This window comes from Pagrus pagrus, assembly GCF_965226575.1.
Source record: "Pagrus pagrus genome assembly, chromosome: 10".
In the NCBI taxonomy this organism is placed as follows: domain Eukaryota; kingdom Metazoa; phylum Chordata; class Actinopteri; order Spariformes; family Sparidae; genus Pagrus; species Pagrus pagrus.
In genome coordinates this window covers 19,964,728-19,983,139 of record NC_140194.1, presented here as the reverse complement: position 1 = coordinate 19,983,139, position 18,412 = coordinate 19,964,728, and the positions used below count along the sequence as shown (strand labels likewise).

The following is an 18,412-nucleotide window of genomic DNA, read 5'->3' as shown; positions in this document are numbered from 1 at the left end:
AATACATCCTGGGAACAACTTGTCTTCATGCTGCTCCTGGAACAGGAGTCCTTAACGTTTTGAAATTGTTAAAGTGCCTTTTCATCTTGCATCTTTAGAAATTCCCTCAAGGGAAATCCCTCCAGTTGCATTCACAAACAAACTAAACAGTAAATTACTTCCTGCTTTGCTCTTTGATTTCTTTCTTCTGCTAGTCACTTATTAAACAGATAATCATATCCTGGTGTTTCAGGTGCACCATGGTCTCACCTACAGCGTTATTAATATTGACATGTTGTTGCTGTTTTGTTATTTTTTTGGTTGATGTCTCTCTCTTTCCAAGTCACTACATCACAGGACTATGATGCTAATCCACCTGTGTGTTTTGAGTTGTTTGTCTTGGGAGTGGGGTTAGTTTTTGTGGACCCCTTATCTTTGTGTGTTTGTTTTTAAATGTCTTACTTCCGTGTCTTAAATCACTGTGGTTCAAACCTGTTATTTAAACAAGGATTACATTTTACACTGTAATAATGGAAAAAAACTTAACCGTAACTTGATGCACATTACTAAAGGAAGCCCTCCAGTTTAAAAAAAACAAAAACTAATGAGAGCTTCATGCAGTTTTAAAACAAAATGTAATGTTCAATCAATCTTAAGACTAAGATTATTAAGTGTAGTAACTTATTTGGTTTTTCTGTTTTAATTCCTGCAACATCTGTACGTTCACCTGTTTTAAACGGGCAATATTTTATGGTTTTAGTTGAAAACAAAAAAAATCAACTAAAATTACCAACAGAATGTGATGAGTGAGCAGTTTTGACATTATGAAGTTGTGTTACAGTTCAACTGTATGTGACTTGGACTCTCATGAATGGGGAAAAAACATTTTTGCCACACCAATGGATTTGGTCGAAACCAGCCTAACTTAGGACTCGACTTGAGGAAAAAAAAATTGCCCAAGAAAAAATGTCTTGGGACTTACATGAGACTTTTAACAAATGAGTCACATGTCTGACACGAACACTCTCCTGGACCCAGAGCTCCCAGTCCAAATTGCTAACTGCAAGGCTAACTGAGCTATCTATGTAAAAGCAGCTACAGTTGGCCCCCCCATTTGTTTTGAGTACGAATGTGTGGTTCTTTCAGAGAGCACCTTTTTTTTCCTCCAAACTCCACTGATTGTTTTTTAATTTAACCACGTAGAACAATCTCTGAAACAACACTAGACTGTGGATAATCCGTCCAATATGCACATCTTGTTGGCACACACAGGTACAATCTTTCCCCTGTCATTAAGGGTCACTCCTGGCCTTCTCACTTCCACTTTGAGCTTTTTTTTTAAATTCAGGATACTTCAAAAAGGAACTACTGCACCAGACGTTTCCTGAACAGACTGGATTCACAGGGGGAACATTCAGCATGTTTGAGTGTCTTCTCCTTACCTTCCTCATGTTCTCCAGTTCCAGTTGTTTAGCCTCGTTGGCCGTCTGCAGCTCCCTCATCCTCAACTCCAGCTCTTCCTGTTCGGCCTGCTGCTTCAGTCGCAGCTCCCGTCGCTTCTGTCGGGCCTCGCGGTGTGGCGCCGGCCGGCCCTGACGGAGCAGACTCACACAGGTCTGAATGGCTGAAAGATGGAGACGACGTAAAATTTATGTTGTGGTTTCACTGAAAGCTGTCTGTGAATGTATGTAGGGTCCAGATAATCAGAGAATATTTAACTTAGTTGACCTCACTTAGCTGTTGGTCAGCTAACTAACAAAGAATTTCACAGTGTTTCTGAAGATTTATTGGGGTTTTAAAATCAATATAAATATAATATATATATATATATATATATATATATATATATATAAATATAAACTAATTTAGAACAAGTTTTCCCCCTGAGATTAACTAAGTGAGAGACTAACTATTACTAATTTATGGGCCCTATTTTAACTTTTTTTGGGGTCTAAATGACAAAAAGTTTTGAAACTGGCTGCAACTTACCGTACACATCAAAGTACGTTCACTAACAGTGCTTTTTCTTTCTACTGATAGGCTCTTAAACTGTTATTGTAAGTGTCTGAAACATTATGTAAAGGGTTCCTACAGAGACCGACCTTTTTGTTAAAGATGAGATCAGAAACATCAAGTGTGCTGGGTCTCAGTAAATTAATTAATTAAAGAGTGGTCTAGACCTGCTCAGATTGGAAAGTGGCATGAGATAACTTTTGTTATCTGACTTGACTATATTGTTGCCTTAAAAGCAACCAGATTCCATTCATAAAATTAGTGATTTAACCTCCCAAAACATGGTAGTTGCTGGAATACTGCTGCCTCTTTCAGCTACTTTGTGTTGTTGTTTGGCTTGAACACATTGGTTCAGATCCAAATTAACTCTTTTAATACCAGAAATGACCTTTAAATGACCTTGACGCAGCTCAAATGAAAAATCGTTTCTTTACCATCACTGAAATGCTGCATTGACAAAAAAAAAGGTCAAAAAGGCGCATATGAATCAGAAGAGAGTGAATGAGTGAGACATTATGAGTAAAATATGATCCACTGAGTCACCACATTGAGGCTGAAATAATGATTCTGTTAAGTAATAAAAGGATTAATGTCTGGGATTATCTCACCCTGGATCCACTCCTGCTTCTTCTTCTTGTCTGATGCACTGATTTCAAAGCTTTTCTGTGACGACTTGATGAGGAAGAGACACTTCTTTCCTTCTTTATCTTGCAGAGGCTGCAGCGAAAACAACACAATGATTATACCAGCACATAAATACACAAACATTTGAGCAAACATGAAGAGTGCACCAAAACATGCAGTTGCGCAACCACTGTCTTGGGCAACGCAAGGGCCAATAACTTTCATAAATTTTTTTCTTTTTATCCTTCTGACTTTTCTCTTTTATCAGCTGAACTTCTCACCCTGACTTACATAAGATAACATGGAAATCAATCCCCTAATTGAATCCTTTAATAGCCAATTAATTATTATATCTGATTATGATTTGATTGACTCATACAGCACCAGTTGTGAACACAAAGTATCAGTTGCAGGTGATATGCTGATATTTTGTACACACTGGTTTCAGATATCAGACAGGTGGAAGAGTTTTCATAAAAACAGCGGTCTCTTGCCTCCACGGTGCAGTTTCCATCCAGTAAGATATCTCCTTTCTGGTCAGTGAGGTCCTCGCCGACGTAGTAGGAGATGAAGTTTGGCTTCAGCAGGAACCAGCGCTCCGTCCAGTTCTTCCTCTTGTGTCCTTTCTTCATCATGTAGCCCTGCAGAGACAAAGGAAAACATGAATCAGGGTCATTTAAACCATTGATTATAAAATGATCACTTACAGACTGGATCACCTTTATGATGAACGAACATTAAATCTTTTTGTTCATTCTTTAGTTCACCTTGAAAATAATGAATGTTTTCTGCCTGCAGGTGCTGTTTTATTTTTGTCTCTGTACGACCTACGTAACCTTCACTCATGCTTTCACAAGAAGATATACAGCCCTGCCCCACATGACCACAAACTCTCACTTCCTTTTTTTATAAAGGAAGAGCTGTTTTAATTCAGATTTCTTCCAATGACAAGCCACCTCTGTCTGTTATATTTGTGTTTAATTTGATTCCTTCTTTGTGTTTTAATCACTGAAAATACTTTTTCTTAAGTTGTACAGTTCAATTCTTACTAAACACAAAACTTTTGACATGACAAAAGAAACACTTCTGTCAAACCAAAGGCTCCTTCAGTCATGACCTCACTGCGAGGACCTTTAAATGGAAAATAAGGCTTGACTATGTTTAAGCAACAATTCAACATGTGTCATCCTTATTGTGTTAATACATTTCTCAGCTACTCTCCTACCCTGCCTGTGGTACTCCAACCCCATGGGTTAAATGTAGGTCACAAACATATAGTTTCATTTTTTTAAAGATAGATAATTTCTTGAAAAACTGGGCACAGAAGGTTAAAACAACCATTAATCAAACAGTGGTGCATTTGTTGGGGACTGTAATTATATATTTCATGCTCTGGTTAATATTTCCACAGCAGGAAGTTTTAAGTGGGATTGAGACAAAATAAATTAAATTGAGTATCTTCACTCTAATGAAGAAACATGTCACCCAGCATCACAGTGTGGCTCATTGATGTGTTTGTATCTGCATCAGACAGTACTTGTTAGTCAGACCAATTCATTGTTTGTTTTTGTCTTTTTATGGGTTATGTTGACAAAAAGAAAAATATAGAATATCACCAGACTTATCCTTTAACTTTATAAAAATAAAATGTTATCATATATCCAACACCAAAGAACATCCTTGAATACAGACAGATTTTTTTGGCTTTATCGCTGAAACACGTACTGGTCATGGCAGAAATACTGTCATTGTCATTGGAGAAAGAAAGCAGGTGTTTTGGATTAAGAGCAGCAGACTTTGAGACCATCATGGCCCACAGTGTCTTTCCCCCATCCAACCTGACCGGCCGGGTCGCTCCAGGGAGAAAGAGTGTTGGAATAGGCTAAGCTAGCTTGGTTTATTGCTGCTCCTGGCTAATGCCCAGTCACAGGAAAAGTAAATGGACAAAATGGGACTGACGCAATGGGCAAAACAATGCATTCGAAGAGCGGACCGTGTTCGTAGCCGACAGAGCCGTGACTCTAGTGGAGGCAGAGGTGGACTCTGTGTTTACAACATCGATGCTTGATGCTCACACACAATTAAAGTTGATGGACAGTGTTTCCCAGATGTCGAACCTTTGATGTAAAGATGCCGACCACGTTATCATTACCATCTTGTTGCTTCACTTTGATTCAGATTCAAAAGATGCACTATATTTATTTATTTTTGTATATAAATAACTATATACTGTATATGTTCTGTAATTTCAGTAACATGAAGGAGTTTACATGTGTTGTATAATGATGAATAAATGACCTTGTACTGTTGTGATCAAAAACATTGATCTGAAGTTCAATTCTGAGGCTGTTCTTTAAATATTTTTTTAATAAATAAATATACCAACTCCTTTTAGACCCACATTAATTTCAGGTTAGTCCCACCAGCTTTGGTTTAAGCCACGCCCATTCCGAGTATGGATACCAATACAGATAATTTAGTTTAGCCTTAGGGCCTGAGTCCACATAGTGTTTTTTTCCAGGCAGAAAAGTGCTGGCTTCGTGCTCAGGAGCACTGAGATGAAGCGTTGCGTCTTGTCCCTGTATGATCACGCTGCCCCTTTGCGGTTTACTATCCATTTGTTTTTTTATTTGGCATGAGCAAGGAGGATGTGGGTGCTTGACATGATCCATAAGTGACAAAATTGCTGTGAATATTATTGCCTAGGCCAGGAAAAAGACACTGTTGGTCGCGGTCCATCTTTTGTTTGCTTCCGTGCGAAATCAAAGACATGTTTAAATAATTACGAATAATTTTGTAGTAAATCTGACCCGGTCATCATTTAAAGCTGCATTTGTACTGAACAAGAACACAGCAAGGAATGTCATTTAGCCCATGACCCTTTACGGACACTGTATGGTCTGTCTGTGCCTACCTGTTTCAGCACGTCAAGGATGAGTTCCAGGTAGACCTCGTTGATGCCCATGGAGAGCGTTTGGCGGTCCATGCCCTTACTGAAGTGACCAGAGCCCACCAGTTTGATGAGCTCCCAGGCGCTCAGACTCTGCTGCTTTGAGCTCAGCTGCAGCTTGTAGTCCTCGAAACGCTCCTCCACCCAGCTGCCCCCCATCGCCTCCGTCAGCTTACGCAGGAAGTACTCAATCTGTGCATGGAGACACATACAGCGAACATAAGGTAGAGCAAAGACGTAAAAACACAGGCGTGATAATGAGGTTTTTCTACTTTTTTTATTCAAGCATACAACTGTGAATTTATATTGACGATAACTGTCCCTGTCATGTTTTTTTTCCTTCTGTTCATCTCTACACCGGCTGGCTGAAGCACAGATATTTATATTTCTTTTGCAAACAATCTTCCTGTGATTCAGCTCTGATGCTTGTTGAACAACAATAAATCTTCCAGCATTTGTTAAAGAACAGGAAGCTGGAAACTTCCTTTTCTGCTCTTGAGTAACAGAAGCTTTCAGCCGGCCGATTACTGCAGCAGTGAAGCACCACATCTACACCAGTGCAACTCATATCCAGCTCATGTCTGACCAATGTGAGCTCCAAATGAACAAAAGCCCATTTATAAGAGTCGTGACAGTTAACACTGACAAACGCTGACTGATTTTATTCTACAAGAACATTTACATTAACAACTTCCTCTTCCTCAGATAGCTTCAGAGGAAGTGTTTTCCAGTGTTTTAAAGATCTAAGAGATTCATCAGCCAGTACTGAGCCAGTTTACATGTTGGTACCTGGTGACAGTGGTTCAGTTAAGACACTTGACTACTGGCTTAAGGTGAAACTAAAGTTTGGAAGAGAAAAACTAAGTGAAATTTAGTTTGAAAAGTATCATCACTGGGTTTATTATACAAAAAGTCATTTTTGGTGCAAAAATATGAAAATACTGGTTTACACTCACCTCCTCAGTGACGATGATCAGCGGGTATCTGTCCTCAGACAGGAAGTTGAAAATGCTCCAGATCTTGAAGGCGTCGTCGTTGGAGATGAACAGCTGGCTTTGGTCCATGTTTTTTCTGGAGCAGAGCGTCCAGCACATTTTGTTGAAGTCCTGACGGTCAAAATTATCTGTCACCTGCAGCAGAACAGAACAACAGCGCTGGTGAGTCAGAGTTCACAAGTTCAGAACAGTTTGTTTTCCGAGATGCCGTACAGTTTGTAGGAAAATGAGATTAAACCTCCCAAGTTGTCAAATGTTCTCCGTGCTGACGTCTCCAATAGTAAAACATGTTGGTCAGCGGTTCCCAAACTGTTTGGCTTGCAACCCTTTAAAGTGAAGTACATGAGCTTCATATTTCTTTAGGCTGTGGGCCGAAGAGCAATCATCCTTTCGTTTATCTTGTGAGAGGGACCCTCAATCTGGAAACCACTGCGGCCCTGATGCCCAATTTGCGAAGCACTGCTCAAGCTAGAAGATTTTTTTTTTTTAATATAAGTGTCTCCACTTTCTCACTAATCACTTTTCCTTTTTTAAAACAAGTTGTAACAACTGGCTTTGTCAATGTTACTAAATTGTGTCCTATCATTTATAGATGAGTTATAATCCATTAATGAGAACAACTTTTGCCAGGTTGCCAGGTTCAGGAAGTTGCCAGGTTGTGACTGATTATTGTTTTGCCGCTTGCAAAGGATCTGGATCAAAATCAATGTATTCATAACTCATAAAAGTTAGCGATATATTAACAAATGTAGAAATCAGACAAATGATTTCTAAATGTCAATGGCTTACTGCTTATAAATCACATAAAACCCTGTATAAAGTATGATGTATTCGTACAAATTAGGATATAACTATTAAAACAGGCCAGGTCGTTGAATATTTGTAACATATATTGGAGAAAAAAGATGTTAAAACATCGTCAACATAGAAAGTTAATGTGTTTTTATGTGAACTTAACGTCCACATAAAAACACATTAACTTTCTATGTTGACAGTGTATTTTCCTTATTAGAGAGATGCCACGAATCCTGTCAAAACAAAAGTGAAAGGAGAGTGGTCTCCTTCAGAGAAAAAATAAAAATCTCTTGAGTTAAATGCGAGGAAAGCTCTTGAAAAGGTACAATCGGAGCTGTGGAGGGGAAATGTTCTCCTCGAGCCGCTGAACAGTGACGTCTCCATGGAGACTGCTGGCAGGCCGATTAGAAGCACATCTCGTCCTGCTGGCAGTCGTCCCGTCAAACAAATCACCAGAAAACCCCCAGAACAACTTCAGCTTAAAACATGAAGTGACACTGAAACTGAACTCACCAAGCGTCACATTGAAAATTTTACTACTCAAAACTACCAGCATCATAAATGTGAGATGTGGTGCGGTCGTTAGTGTGGTCTGAGCAACCAGCGATGCAGAACCTGGTTTAATAACCACGATGTTCTCCTCCACACATGTACATAAATAATAAAATAATATCAGATATGTGAGCAGCTATAACAGGAGGCAGTGCGCAAAATAAATAACATGTTTACTGTGTAACGTGACAGATCTGAGGTTATTCTGCTCTTGTATCTTGGTCAACAAACAACTTTCTATAACAGTTTATTTGAGTTGAAGCCAAGACGGCACAGTCAGGTATCAAGAGTGATCGACAGGAACACTGCAGGCAGATAATTATTATACCTCTACATATAATATACCTACGTATAGTATACCTAATGAATTTCCAACTTCTATAACAGAAATGTTCAGGGGCTATTAGTGAAGATATCATGTTTAAATATTACTTATTCTGGAAGTTAGTCACATATACAAACAGCAATTCAGTAAAAGTCTTACATTTTCTGATATTTATTGTAATTAACTATCAATAATACAATTAAAGGTAGATTATATTATGAATCAATCGATTTTTGGCCTGGACGATTGTCAGATCCCATACTCGGCATTTGTTTGTCAATCAGAATAAGTTTGCGATAAATAAATTGATTTGAAAGTGCACTACTTTGGCTCTGATGCGGTCACTAGTAACTTAAGCTATCATATTGATTCAGCGGAATAAAAAGTACAATATTTGCCTCCAAAATGTCGTGGAGTAGAAGTGTAAAGTATCAGAAAATGAGTACAAGTACCTCAAAATTGTAGTTAAGTACATTTACAGTACATACTTGAGTAAATGTACCTCTGATGAGAAACAAGTCCCCATCTACTTTAGTTGTTTAGGGGAATGCTGTACCACTGTTCTGCTGTGAAGCTCCAGAAATTCACTCAACTTTCCATCAGCATGAGGGTGAGAAGATAATGACTGAATTTTAGGAATTGGAATTTTAAATAAGACCACCCCGCCTCCAAGCGGGCCACGGTGACGACTCACATCCAACCCGTAACAAGCACCCATCTCCCCAGGAGACTCATGTCTGTGCAGGAAACCTGAGAGAAAGACGTTTTCGAAAGTCAGTGTGTTCAGCTCTCAGTATTTTTGTAGCTTCTTACTGAATCTCTTCAGTTTCTCTCATCCTGTTTGTACTTTCAAACATCTGCTGAGTTTTACTGTTTTGGCATCTTCACTTTCAGCTGTTTCAGGAGTCATGTTTAGTCACTGCTGGTGAAAACACGTTTCCTGTAATGCTGCTTCATGATAAAAGCTTTTAAATGACTAAATAACGGGGGCTTTTATTGTGAAGAAGTTATAAGAAATGAAATGGTTTGTAAACGACTTAGTGGCGTCATTTTTTTTGCGGTGATTCTTCAATAGCACTGTGGGGACCGAAACAAGCCCGTCAGTGTAATTATTTTCATTTTCTGTGCAGTGAGGGACATTCAGCCAGAGTGAACGACTGCAGTTGGAGTGAACTTTCCTACAGCTACACAGGATCTGATGTAACTCTCTATTGTGCTAACTGAGGGTGAGTGACTGTGTGGAAACCTGTGCTGGATGTTAAAGAGGTTTTATTGTTTACATGCAGTTTAAAGGCCTTCACTTTTTTGTCTGAATGCTTTTTATGTTTTGTATGATTTTTTGTCAGTTTTTTCATTTTAACAATAATTCTCAGAGTTGACAGGTAAAACACTGAACTGACATTAATTCAAGCTGAATACAGTTGCTGTTTCTTTTTTGTAAGAAAAAAAAAACTACTCAACTCAAGGTACATGTGGTGTTTACAGTCTAAAAATAGATTTGGGGAGTGTCACTGTGAAAACAACTCTGGTCTGTCCTGTTACTCAGCAGTGTGACTATCTCTCATGTGAGGATGAGGATGTTCAGGTTCAGTCTTTATCATCCTGCTGCTGTTAGACTGACTGAGTCAGCGCAGACTGTCTGCAGAGAGTCATGCTGGCAGGCTGACAGATGGGGAGGGGACAGTAGTGAGGTTGTGACAGTTGGATTTGTAATGAAAGAGCTTCTTCTAACATTGATGTGTCATGCTCGTCTTGTTTGTCTTTGTCCTCGTGGCTCGCTGGATTTTGCTCTGTCTTTTTCTGTTCCTCTACACTCGGACAATGAGAGCCTTGTGAGTGCTGCCTCCCCTCCTGCTCCTTCTCCACTGCCACATGTTCATTAGGATTCAGGATCCAAACTGCAGCCTTATCTCCTGCATCCCAAACCTGCAGAGGCATTTACAGCTCACACAGAAACTCCACAGAGGAAACACTGTGGTGTGGTGTCTGGTTAAACAGCAGGACAATCAAAATGCTTGTTACCAGTTAAACAGGATCATCAGCTACTTAATCACAGGTTCTGTTGTAAATGAAACCACCAGGAAAGAGGGGGAGTTGAGTGTTCAGCAGATGAAGACGTAATATGACATGAAAGTCATGTAAAAAGGAGAAATGAGAAGAGTTTTTAATACCTATAAGCACAAAATCAGCAAAACATCTGCAGCTGTTGGTTGGGTTGTTCGTTCAACTTCAGCAACTGCGATAGTTCTGTTCACCCAAACCAGAAGATGTACCATCACTGTCCAGTAAAACCATGCATCTCCTAATTTGGTGATTTAGATTTCTTGCGAGGCGATTGACTCATTTCACATACAGAGTCATTTGACCCGGGAATGAATGCCAGTCGTACCCTTTCCCACTGAAGACAAAAATCGCTGGATCCGCCCTGCACCAAAAGTTAATGGGGTCTATTCTGGGCTGAGACCCATCCTCCAACCAAGTTTCATGGAAACCAGTTCAGTAGTTTTTCTGTAGTTGAGCGGCACTTGGCTTTGGCTCAGAGTCTGTTTTTAAGCAGGAAACAGTATGGCGGCTGGCAGGTTACAAACAATATCGTATATCATCTAAACAGTTAGATATTTTTCAGTCTGTTTTCTAAATACAGGAGCAATATGGCTGCAACGTCCAGTTTACAAACCTTGATTACAGCTAAACCGTATGCTAAGATGTGTTTCTGAGAACATCTTAGGTGAGAAATAGGCAGTCACATAACAGAAAATGTGGAAAAACAATATGCAGTTGATACAACAAATCCTTCAGATGATACGTTTTGCATCATTTGCCAGCAAATAAGTGAGGTTGTCCGGTTTCAGGCCAAATGGAGAGAAGTTTAACATTGTCCATTCTCCTAAACACACACACACACACACACACACACACACACACACACACACACACACACACACACACACACACACACACACACACACACACACACACACACACACACACACACACACACACACACACACACACACACACACACACACACACTTTCAGGCTCATTGTTTCAGAGGATTGCTTGTTTCAGTGTGACGCTCCATCAAACCATAAATTGATCTTGAACATCACTTCTGTCTTTGCTGCCAAATCAACAGACGTCAGTGAGTCAGTGCTTCAGATCACTCAGCTCAACAGTCAGTCAGTCTGTGTCCTCTAATAAAGAAAAAAATCAGCAGTGTGCTCTTTATTTTCTGCTGCATTGTTACTGACAAGTGAAGTGAGTCAGTGAGGATGAGAATGTAACACACATGCGCATCATCCAGCATTACTTCCACAGGAGTAACGTGGGGTTGTTTTGTTTGTTTTTATTTTGAAGGATTTCAGTTTTTAGCAGCTCCATCATGTGTAAAATAGGAGTCCTGTTTTCCTGCATTTTCAGTTTCTGGTTACACTCAGACACACACTCTCCTGCATACATACGTACACAGCTTCCTTGTGTGACCGGGTGGAGTTTCCTCGGGAGTGAGAGAAGTTGAATACACTGACCGACGCCCTCGCTCTCCATAGCCCCGTCACCTCCACTTCAATGGGTGGGTGGGACGGTTGTGTGTGGAAAAGTGTGTGTGTTGGGGGGGTTAATAACGTCTGCCCATGACGTCATGTTTCTCCTCCTGGAGCTTAATCTAGAGTCTACATTTCCTGAGTGAGAGTGAAGTCAATGCCACAAAGTTTAACCTCTGAATCCTGACTGAACGTCCAGTGTGTCAGTCTTTACAAACTCATGATGTGCCAACAGAACTTAATTTTAAATTGTAGAGGGAATCCAAAAGGTTTGGAAAAATAGGGCCAGGCTGAATTTTGGTATAAAGTGTACAGAATGCTTCACAAGTCTTGGTTTGTATACTAAATATCCTGTATATACGATGCTGTTGCAGTGTGTATTAAGATTTAAAACCCTTTAAGAGGACACTGTCTGTTAACGTGTGTGTGCGTCACACAGACAAGTGATGCAATGTTGTTGGCGGTAAAACTCATCGTACAACTTTCTTCAAATGTCTTAATGACTGGAATGAGGAACTAATGAGAAAACACAGGAGGTAAAGGAAAAACCCACAGTTGCTCAGAAGTTGCTGAGTCTTGCAGTCATTCCTGAAAACAGCACTGACCATGAGAACCTCCTCCAAACAACACTCACACAATTCACTGTTAAGATCTCTCTGAGGGAAAGTCTTATTGTTCAGATTCATGGAAAGGACAACACCATGAGGTCACGAGTGTCCGACATAAACAGTATACGTCTCTAATGAAGCGCCTAACTTCTCTGCTTAGAGTAGCTGATCAAATAAACGTCCGTAATCATTCTTTCTCAATGTTCTGCCTTCAAATGGTGAACCAGTTGTTGAGTTTTAAAATTGATTTGCAAAACTGATCTGAGAGTTTACTTTTGATGTCAGCCAACAGTTGCTTTCACCAAAACCCATAACTTAAACATTGTAGAGCTGCTCCTGTATATTAGCAGCTCACAGAACTGAATAACTCTCCTTTCACATAACTGCAGTTGTCAATATGACCAGATTGTGATTTTTATCTTTTTAGTACCTTTTCTGTGCCGAGTTAGTGGTCATGTTGGTGACGTATGTTGAGCGAGACACAAAACTGGATGATATTTTTACTTTAATTACGACAAACTGTGACTTTCTTGACTTGGAAAATAGTCTTTTAAATTTACAAACATCAGATGTGTAGGACAGGGAACAGTTCAAGTGGGATCAAAAACATTATTTGTCTCCATTCACTACCATACAAAGTTTTTCCAAAATAAGGTCCCATGGGGTCCACCGGAAGGGACATGACTTCTTTACCAACTTACATATTTATGTTTTCCTTCAAACTGGCAACTACCAACACTGTTGTCGCTGACAAAACATGGATGCCACATGATACCAACAGCGGTATACTATTGGCTCACAAAACTTGTTAGAAGCTGGAACCAGCTGTCAGAATTCTTATACAAAGATAAACAAAAGAACTGAAATCTTTTCAAAATTATTAATTCACAATCATAGTAATGTTTTTAAGGAAAAGAGATATTTATTCTGCACCTCTCTTAAAGCTTTATAGATGTATTACTTTTGATTTGTCAACATAAAACAATGTTGAAAACAATCTACAAGGGCTTGTTTATCCCATTTATGTAGTCAACCAATTACAGTAAACTTAAATATGAGAGTATGAGCTGAACACTACAGGTATGAATGCACTGACAGATGGAAAGTTGGGAGATGTTTGTTTCATTGATGTGACGTGTCTTGTTTTTGTTTTTAATCCCGTGGACATGCTTGTGTTTCTGTTTTCCTGGGTGAGACCAGAGACAACTTTTAGTTTTTCTTTTCGAAAACAATCTTATCAATAAGACCGTGAAGAGAATCTACTCATGACACAACAGAATTCCAGACCCATCGCCATGACAGCAGCAGCTAAGCAACAAGTCGTCCAGCGTTATGACATCACATGAGAAGAATTCCAAACAGTCAGAGTTCAGTAAGAGAACGGCTCTTTCACTTGTCATGCTGCCTGACTAAACAATCGCCGCCGCTCCATTCATGCTGTGACCCGTTATGACATCATCACAGAGGGACAGAGAGGAAGCTGAATGAATTGACTCAGTGTTCAATAACTGGTTTTGTGTTGCCGTCTCAGCTCCGCTCAGTACAATGACTGTTAAACACAATCGAGCGTGTCACACACGGCACTGCAAACTATTACTATGCAACGATCAGTGGACTCCTGTTGTATGTCACCAGTGTCTTCACTGAAGATTTGCTGAGTAATCAGACAACAAATCACATTTAAACAGTTCAAATGAAAAGGAAAGACTACATAATATCAATATTTGGCTCAGAGATCAATCATGATTTCAGTATGATATATTTAGGTAAGATTCCAACCAAACTCAGCCGACGTGACAAATACCTTCTTTAAATACTGGATGATTAAAGAACCCCCAACAACATCAGAGTGGATAGGGATAGTGGACAGGATTTATGGCATGTTGACTTTGTCCCTGAAGTGGTTGCTGTACCTTAATACAGCGAGGAATTAACCAAATCTTAATGGCCTGCTCTACACATGTACATATTCCTTCCATTTCTTAATGATTAACTGAACACCGGGGGATGTTCAGTGACTTGGAAATGTTTTTGTATCCATCCCCTGACTTATACTTTTCAATAAGCTTTTCATTGAGTTGCTTGGAGTGTTCTTTTTTCTTCATGGTGCACTCAGGTGATCTCAATTTTACTAATTGTGAGACTACTAGCACCAATTGGCTTGACCTCTTTTGAATTAGGTCAGTAACTTTTAAAAGGGCTAAATACTTATGCAATCACTTATTTTACATTATATATTTTGAATTATTTGATTCCTTATTTATTTATTATTCATTCATTAAGTTTACTGCATTAGCCATGGCAGGGGTTTTAGCTGTGCATGTATTTCAGGGTGGAACAGAACCACAGAAGAAAACTAACAAAAACACGGGGAAAACATTCAAGTATCGAGTTGGGAGTATCATCTGAAATGTTATGATACCTTATCGAGGATGAACTTGTTCAGGTACGGCATGTAACCCTGGTTGGAGACGGGACCCTCGTCGTCGTCTTTAAAGTGCTCCTCCAGTGCCACGGGGTCATGTGGGATCTTCATCACTGTACATAAGTTGTGAGACAGCACCTGGAACGATGGGAAATTCTTCTGTTTATTACTGGATTATAGGACTAACTCAGGCTGGGTACTGTTAAATACATTTAGATACCAGTACTGATACCTTGACTTTTTTTTCTATACAAATTGTATGAAATTCGTTTTAACAAAAGATTACAATACTCATACAAGTGGCGAGCCCCATCTTTTCCTTGTCTTTTTTTAGAGACGAAGTCGTCATCCACACCAGTGTATCTATACCAAGGCAAGATCAAGACCAAAGTAGGACAAGACTGAGTCATTACCAAGACCAGAGTGTATCGAGACGGAGACAAGACTAAGTCAAGACCAGGACCACTGAGAGTCCAACACTGCATGATATACAATACAATGTGGAAAATGCAAACCATAGGGGTAGGTTCCTAACATTGACCCGACACAATACAATTTTTTGGGCAAACGTCAGGTTTTCTTGGTGACTTTCGTCTTCTCATCATCTCCCATCTTGAGTTACAGAATGTATCAAACAATTTCGGGAGTCCTCTTTGTCTGAGGCCGAGACAAGACTGAGTATAAATGTGGTTGATTCGGATGCGAGACCAAAACCTTCAAAAAGTGGTCTTGAGACCGATCAAGTATTACAAGTTTACTGACCAAAAGTGAGGAAGCTTCACCTGGTGTTTCAGCTAACTGAGCAGTGTGGTTTCAGATGGCCATCGTCTGTTCACTAGTGTGTGACAGTGTCTTAAATTAAAATAGAAAAAAAAACTTTAAATATTCTGCTCTTACAAAATAATTACTTCCTCATATGTGATGTGCTCCAGGAACTGTCAGAGCTACTACAGTATATACAGAGTTATTTAAAACACAATCTGACTCTGAGATATTTCAGTAGATTTCCATCTGAAGTCGGACACATGTCAGGAATAACTCTGCTGCTCAAATGTTCCAGGGAACACACATTTCTGCTTCACAGTCAGTGATTTCCTGTATTTCCCAGAATGCCTTTCAACAGCATGTTACATTCACATTAGAGACATAGGGGGGAATGCTGTATTGTCTAACTTCCAGTCAGAGAGGAGGGAGTTTCACCTCTTTCGACACATCAAACATGTCTGACAGCTGAGTGTCTGTCGAGGAAACTTCTAAATAATACAACTAAAGATGAGCGCTTTCTCTTCAGATCAAACGGCTGCTGACCTCAGAACTTGACCTTTATTGTTGATTTCTCTTAAACTGCTGAACAATGTCTGGCTGGAAACATGTGGGTGTGTCATAGAGTTGTATACATGATCAGAGTTATCCACAGGAAATTTTAAAACGGTTGACTTTTGTTTTACTTGGCTGTGATCCGTCCACTGATACAGACCTAATTTGCCCCATATAAACAACACATTTATTAGTTTTCCCTCTAAAAAGGTCACAGCAGGAGAAGTATGTGACATGAATATGGGTCAGTGCTCCAGAGTACTCTCCGACATGGAGGCTAAATGTTGTGTTAGCATAACAACAATCACAGATGAGCTCTATGGGCCGATTACTCACCATCAGTGGTGTAATGTAACTAACAGTGATTTACTCAAGTACAAATCAGATTAAAAAAACAACAAAAAAACTAAACAACCATTGATTCCAACAATAAGGAAAAGCTCAATATCTATGTGTATTATTTAGTTTTACTTTTTATTATTTACTATATTACCACAGTAATATTTCAACATGATATCTTTACATTTACTCATGACTTTTGGGTACTTTTTTACAACATTGGTAACTCAGTGCATTTACTCAAGTACTATACAAATTTGAGGTACTTGTCCTTTACTTAAGTACTTTCTTAACATGCCACTTTCTATGAGTGTCGAGTCACGGAGTAGTGGAGTCAGGATACTGGAAATTCAAACTTCAATACAAGACCTTGAAAGATATCAATATTCGATACCACGGGGGAAAATTTCAACAACATCGAGGGAGTAAAATTTCAGAGTTTTAATAAAAGAAAAATATTATAAGGCTTGAGTACTGTGTGTAAAGCACAACAGCACCTACGTGTATTTACTTCTGGAGGAGGTGGGGCTATGTGGGCACTGCAGAGGTGCATGTGTCAAGAAGGATAGTGAAACGCAGCTAGAATTGGTTAAAGTACTCATGCTATAGTACATATTCAATATCAATATTTAGATATTTTATCTTAATTCACTGTATTTTTCAGTACATTTATCTGATAGCTTTCATTACTAGTTTCTTTACCAATTAAGATCTTTACATACAAAAAACATGAATGTGAAAATTTGCTGCTTTTCCTTTTAATCATTTTGATAATTTTGAGGTTTGAACTGTCTGTTCCACAAAACTAAAAGTATTACAAAAGGTGACACTTTGTTTGTTTTTCTAAAATTCCAGTGACAAGAGCCGTCAGTTACCCACAATACAATCAATCGATTAATGGAGAAAACTAATAAGCAGATGAATCCATAATGAGATATATCATTAGCTGCATTACTCTAAAAAATGAGCTGCAACCAACAACAAGCAGTACAATCCTGATTTTATATTTGTACACCAGTCATAATTATCCAATGATATATAGAAGTATAACAGTCACAGGGGACATTTACTATATTAAGATCTTGTAATGGAGTATTTTTTACAGTGTGGTACTTTTACTCAAGTGAAGTATCTGATAAATATTAATTAGAAACCTGCTCTCATGAAAATAAGGGTTCGTTTAATCACACTTTTTAATGACTTTAACCAACATTAAGGGCTTTATTTGACTCTGACAGCATCACTGATGTTTTCCTCGAGATACTTCAGTGTCTCTTGTTGTGATGCAGGTGGTTTTAATGTTAAACACAGACAGAAATCTCTTCAGCTAACCTTCACTGGTTTTACTTCATTATTCATTCAATAGTTTGTACTTTGTATTTGTAGCTTTTCTACGAGAACATGCAGAAGTCGCTCCGTCTTTGAATCAATCAGAGTAAAAACGACCAACAGGTGCGTCTGTGCTGCGTTCACGGACACAAACGCACTGTTGATTTTCCCATAAAGAAAGTCGTTCGGTTCGACATAAACAGCGCAGAAAGATGTTTTTAAACTGAGCCTCGAGATAACATGATGTGAGACTACAGTGGGAGAGTTTCCTGCTCCTCCGAACAGCAGCCTCCTCAGAAACATGTCGGTGTTTTTACCTTCAGCTGAGATTTGGAGACTTTCCCGCTCTTGTCCACGTCCAGAGCTGTAAACGCGTGCCATATGGACTTTAACAGTTCGTCCCGCAGCGACATAGTGCTCAACTTCACCTGTGACTCCTGTCTGAGGCCGAGTCTCTTCCTCTCTGACTGCGTGAGGCTCAACTGTCTGCGGGACACAATGAGGAAAAGTCACGTGACCCGCTGTCTCACACATACATACACACACATACACACACACACGTACACTGCTGCGTGTTCAGCATGATTATTATGTTGAAGAGCTGCAGCACCACTCAGC

The 18,412-nt window shown here is 39.3% G+C and overlaps 1 protein-coding gene across 1 annotated transcript in view; it reads right to left on the bottom strand.

The window, feature by feature from the left end:
* swap70b (switching B cell complex subunit SWAP70b) overlaps positions 1–18,276 on the bottom strand; it is a 31,927-nt gene extending 13,651 nt beyond the window's left edge. Inside the window, exons 1-7 of the mRNA XM_084365099.1 lie at positions 18,112–18,276; positions 14,807–14,947; positions 6,523–6,696; positions 5,531–5,758; positions 3,111–3,257; positions 2,601–2,709; positions 1,422–1,603 (exon numbers count right to left, since the gene is read on the bottom strand). Coding sequence (XP_084221225.1) covers positions 1,422–1,603; positions 2,601–2,709; positions 3,111–3,257; positions 5,531–5,758; positions 6,523–6,696; positions 14,807–14,947; positions 18,112–18,207 — 1,077 coding nt within the window. The 5' untranslated portion in view covers positions 18,208–18,276. The remainder of the gene's footprint in view (positions 1–1,421; positions 1,604–2,600; positions 2,710–3,110; positions 3,258–5,530; positions 5,759–6,522; positions 6,697–14,806; positions 14,948–18,111) is intronic.
* Positions 18,277–18,412: the final 136 nt, after the last annotated feature.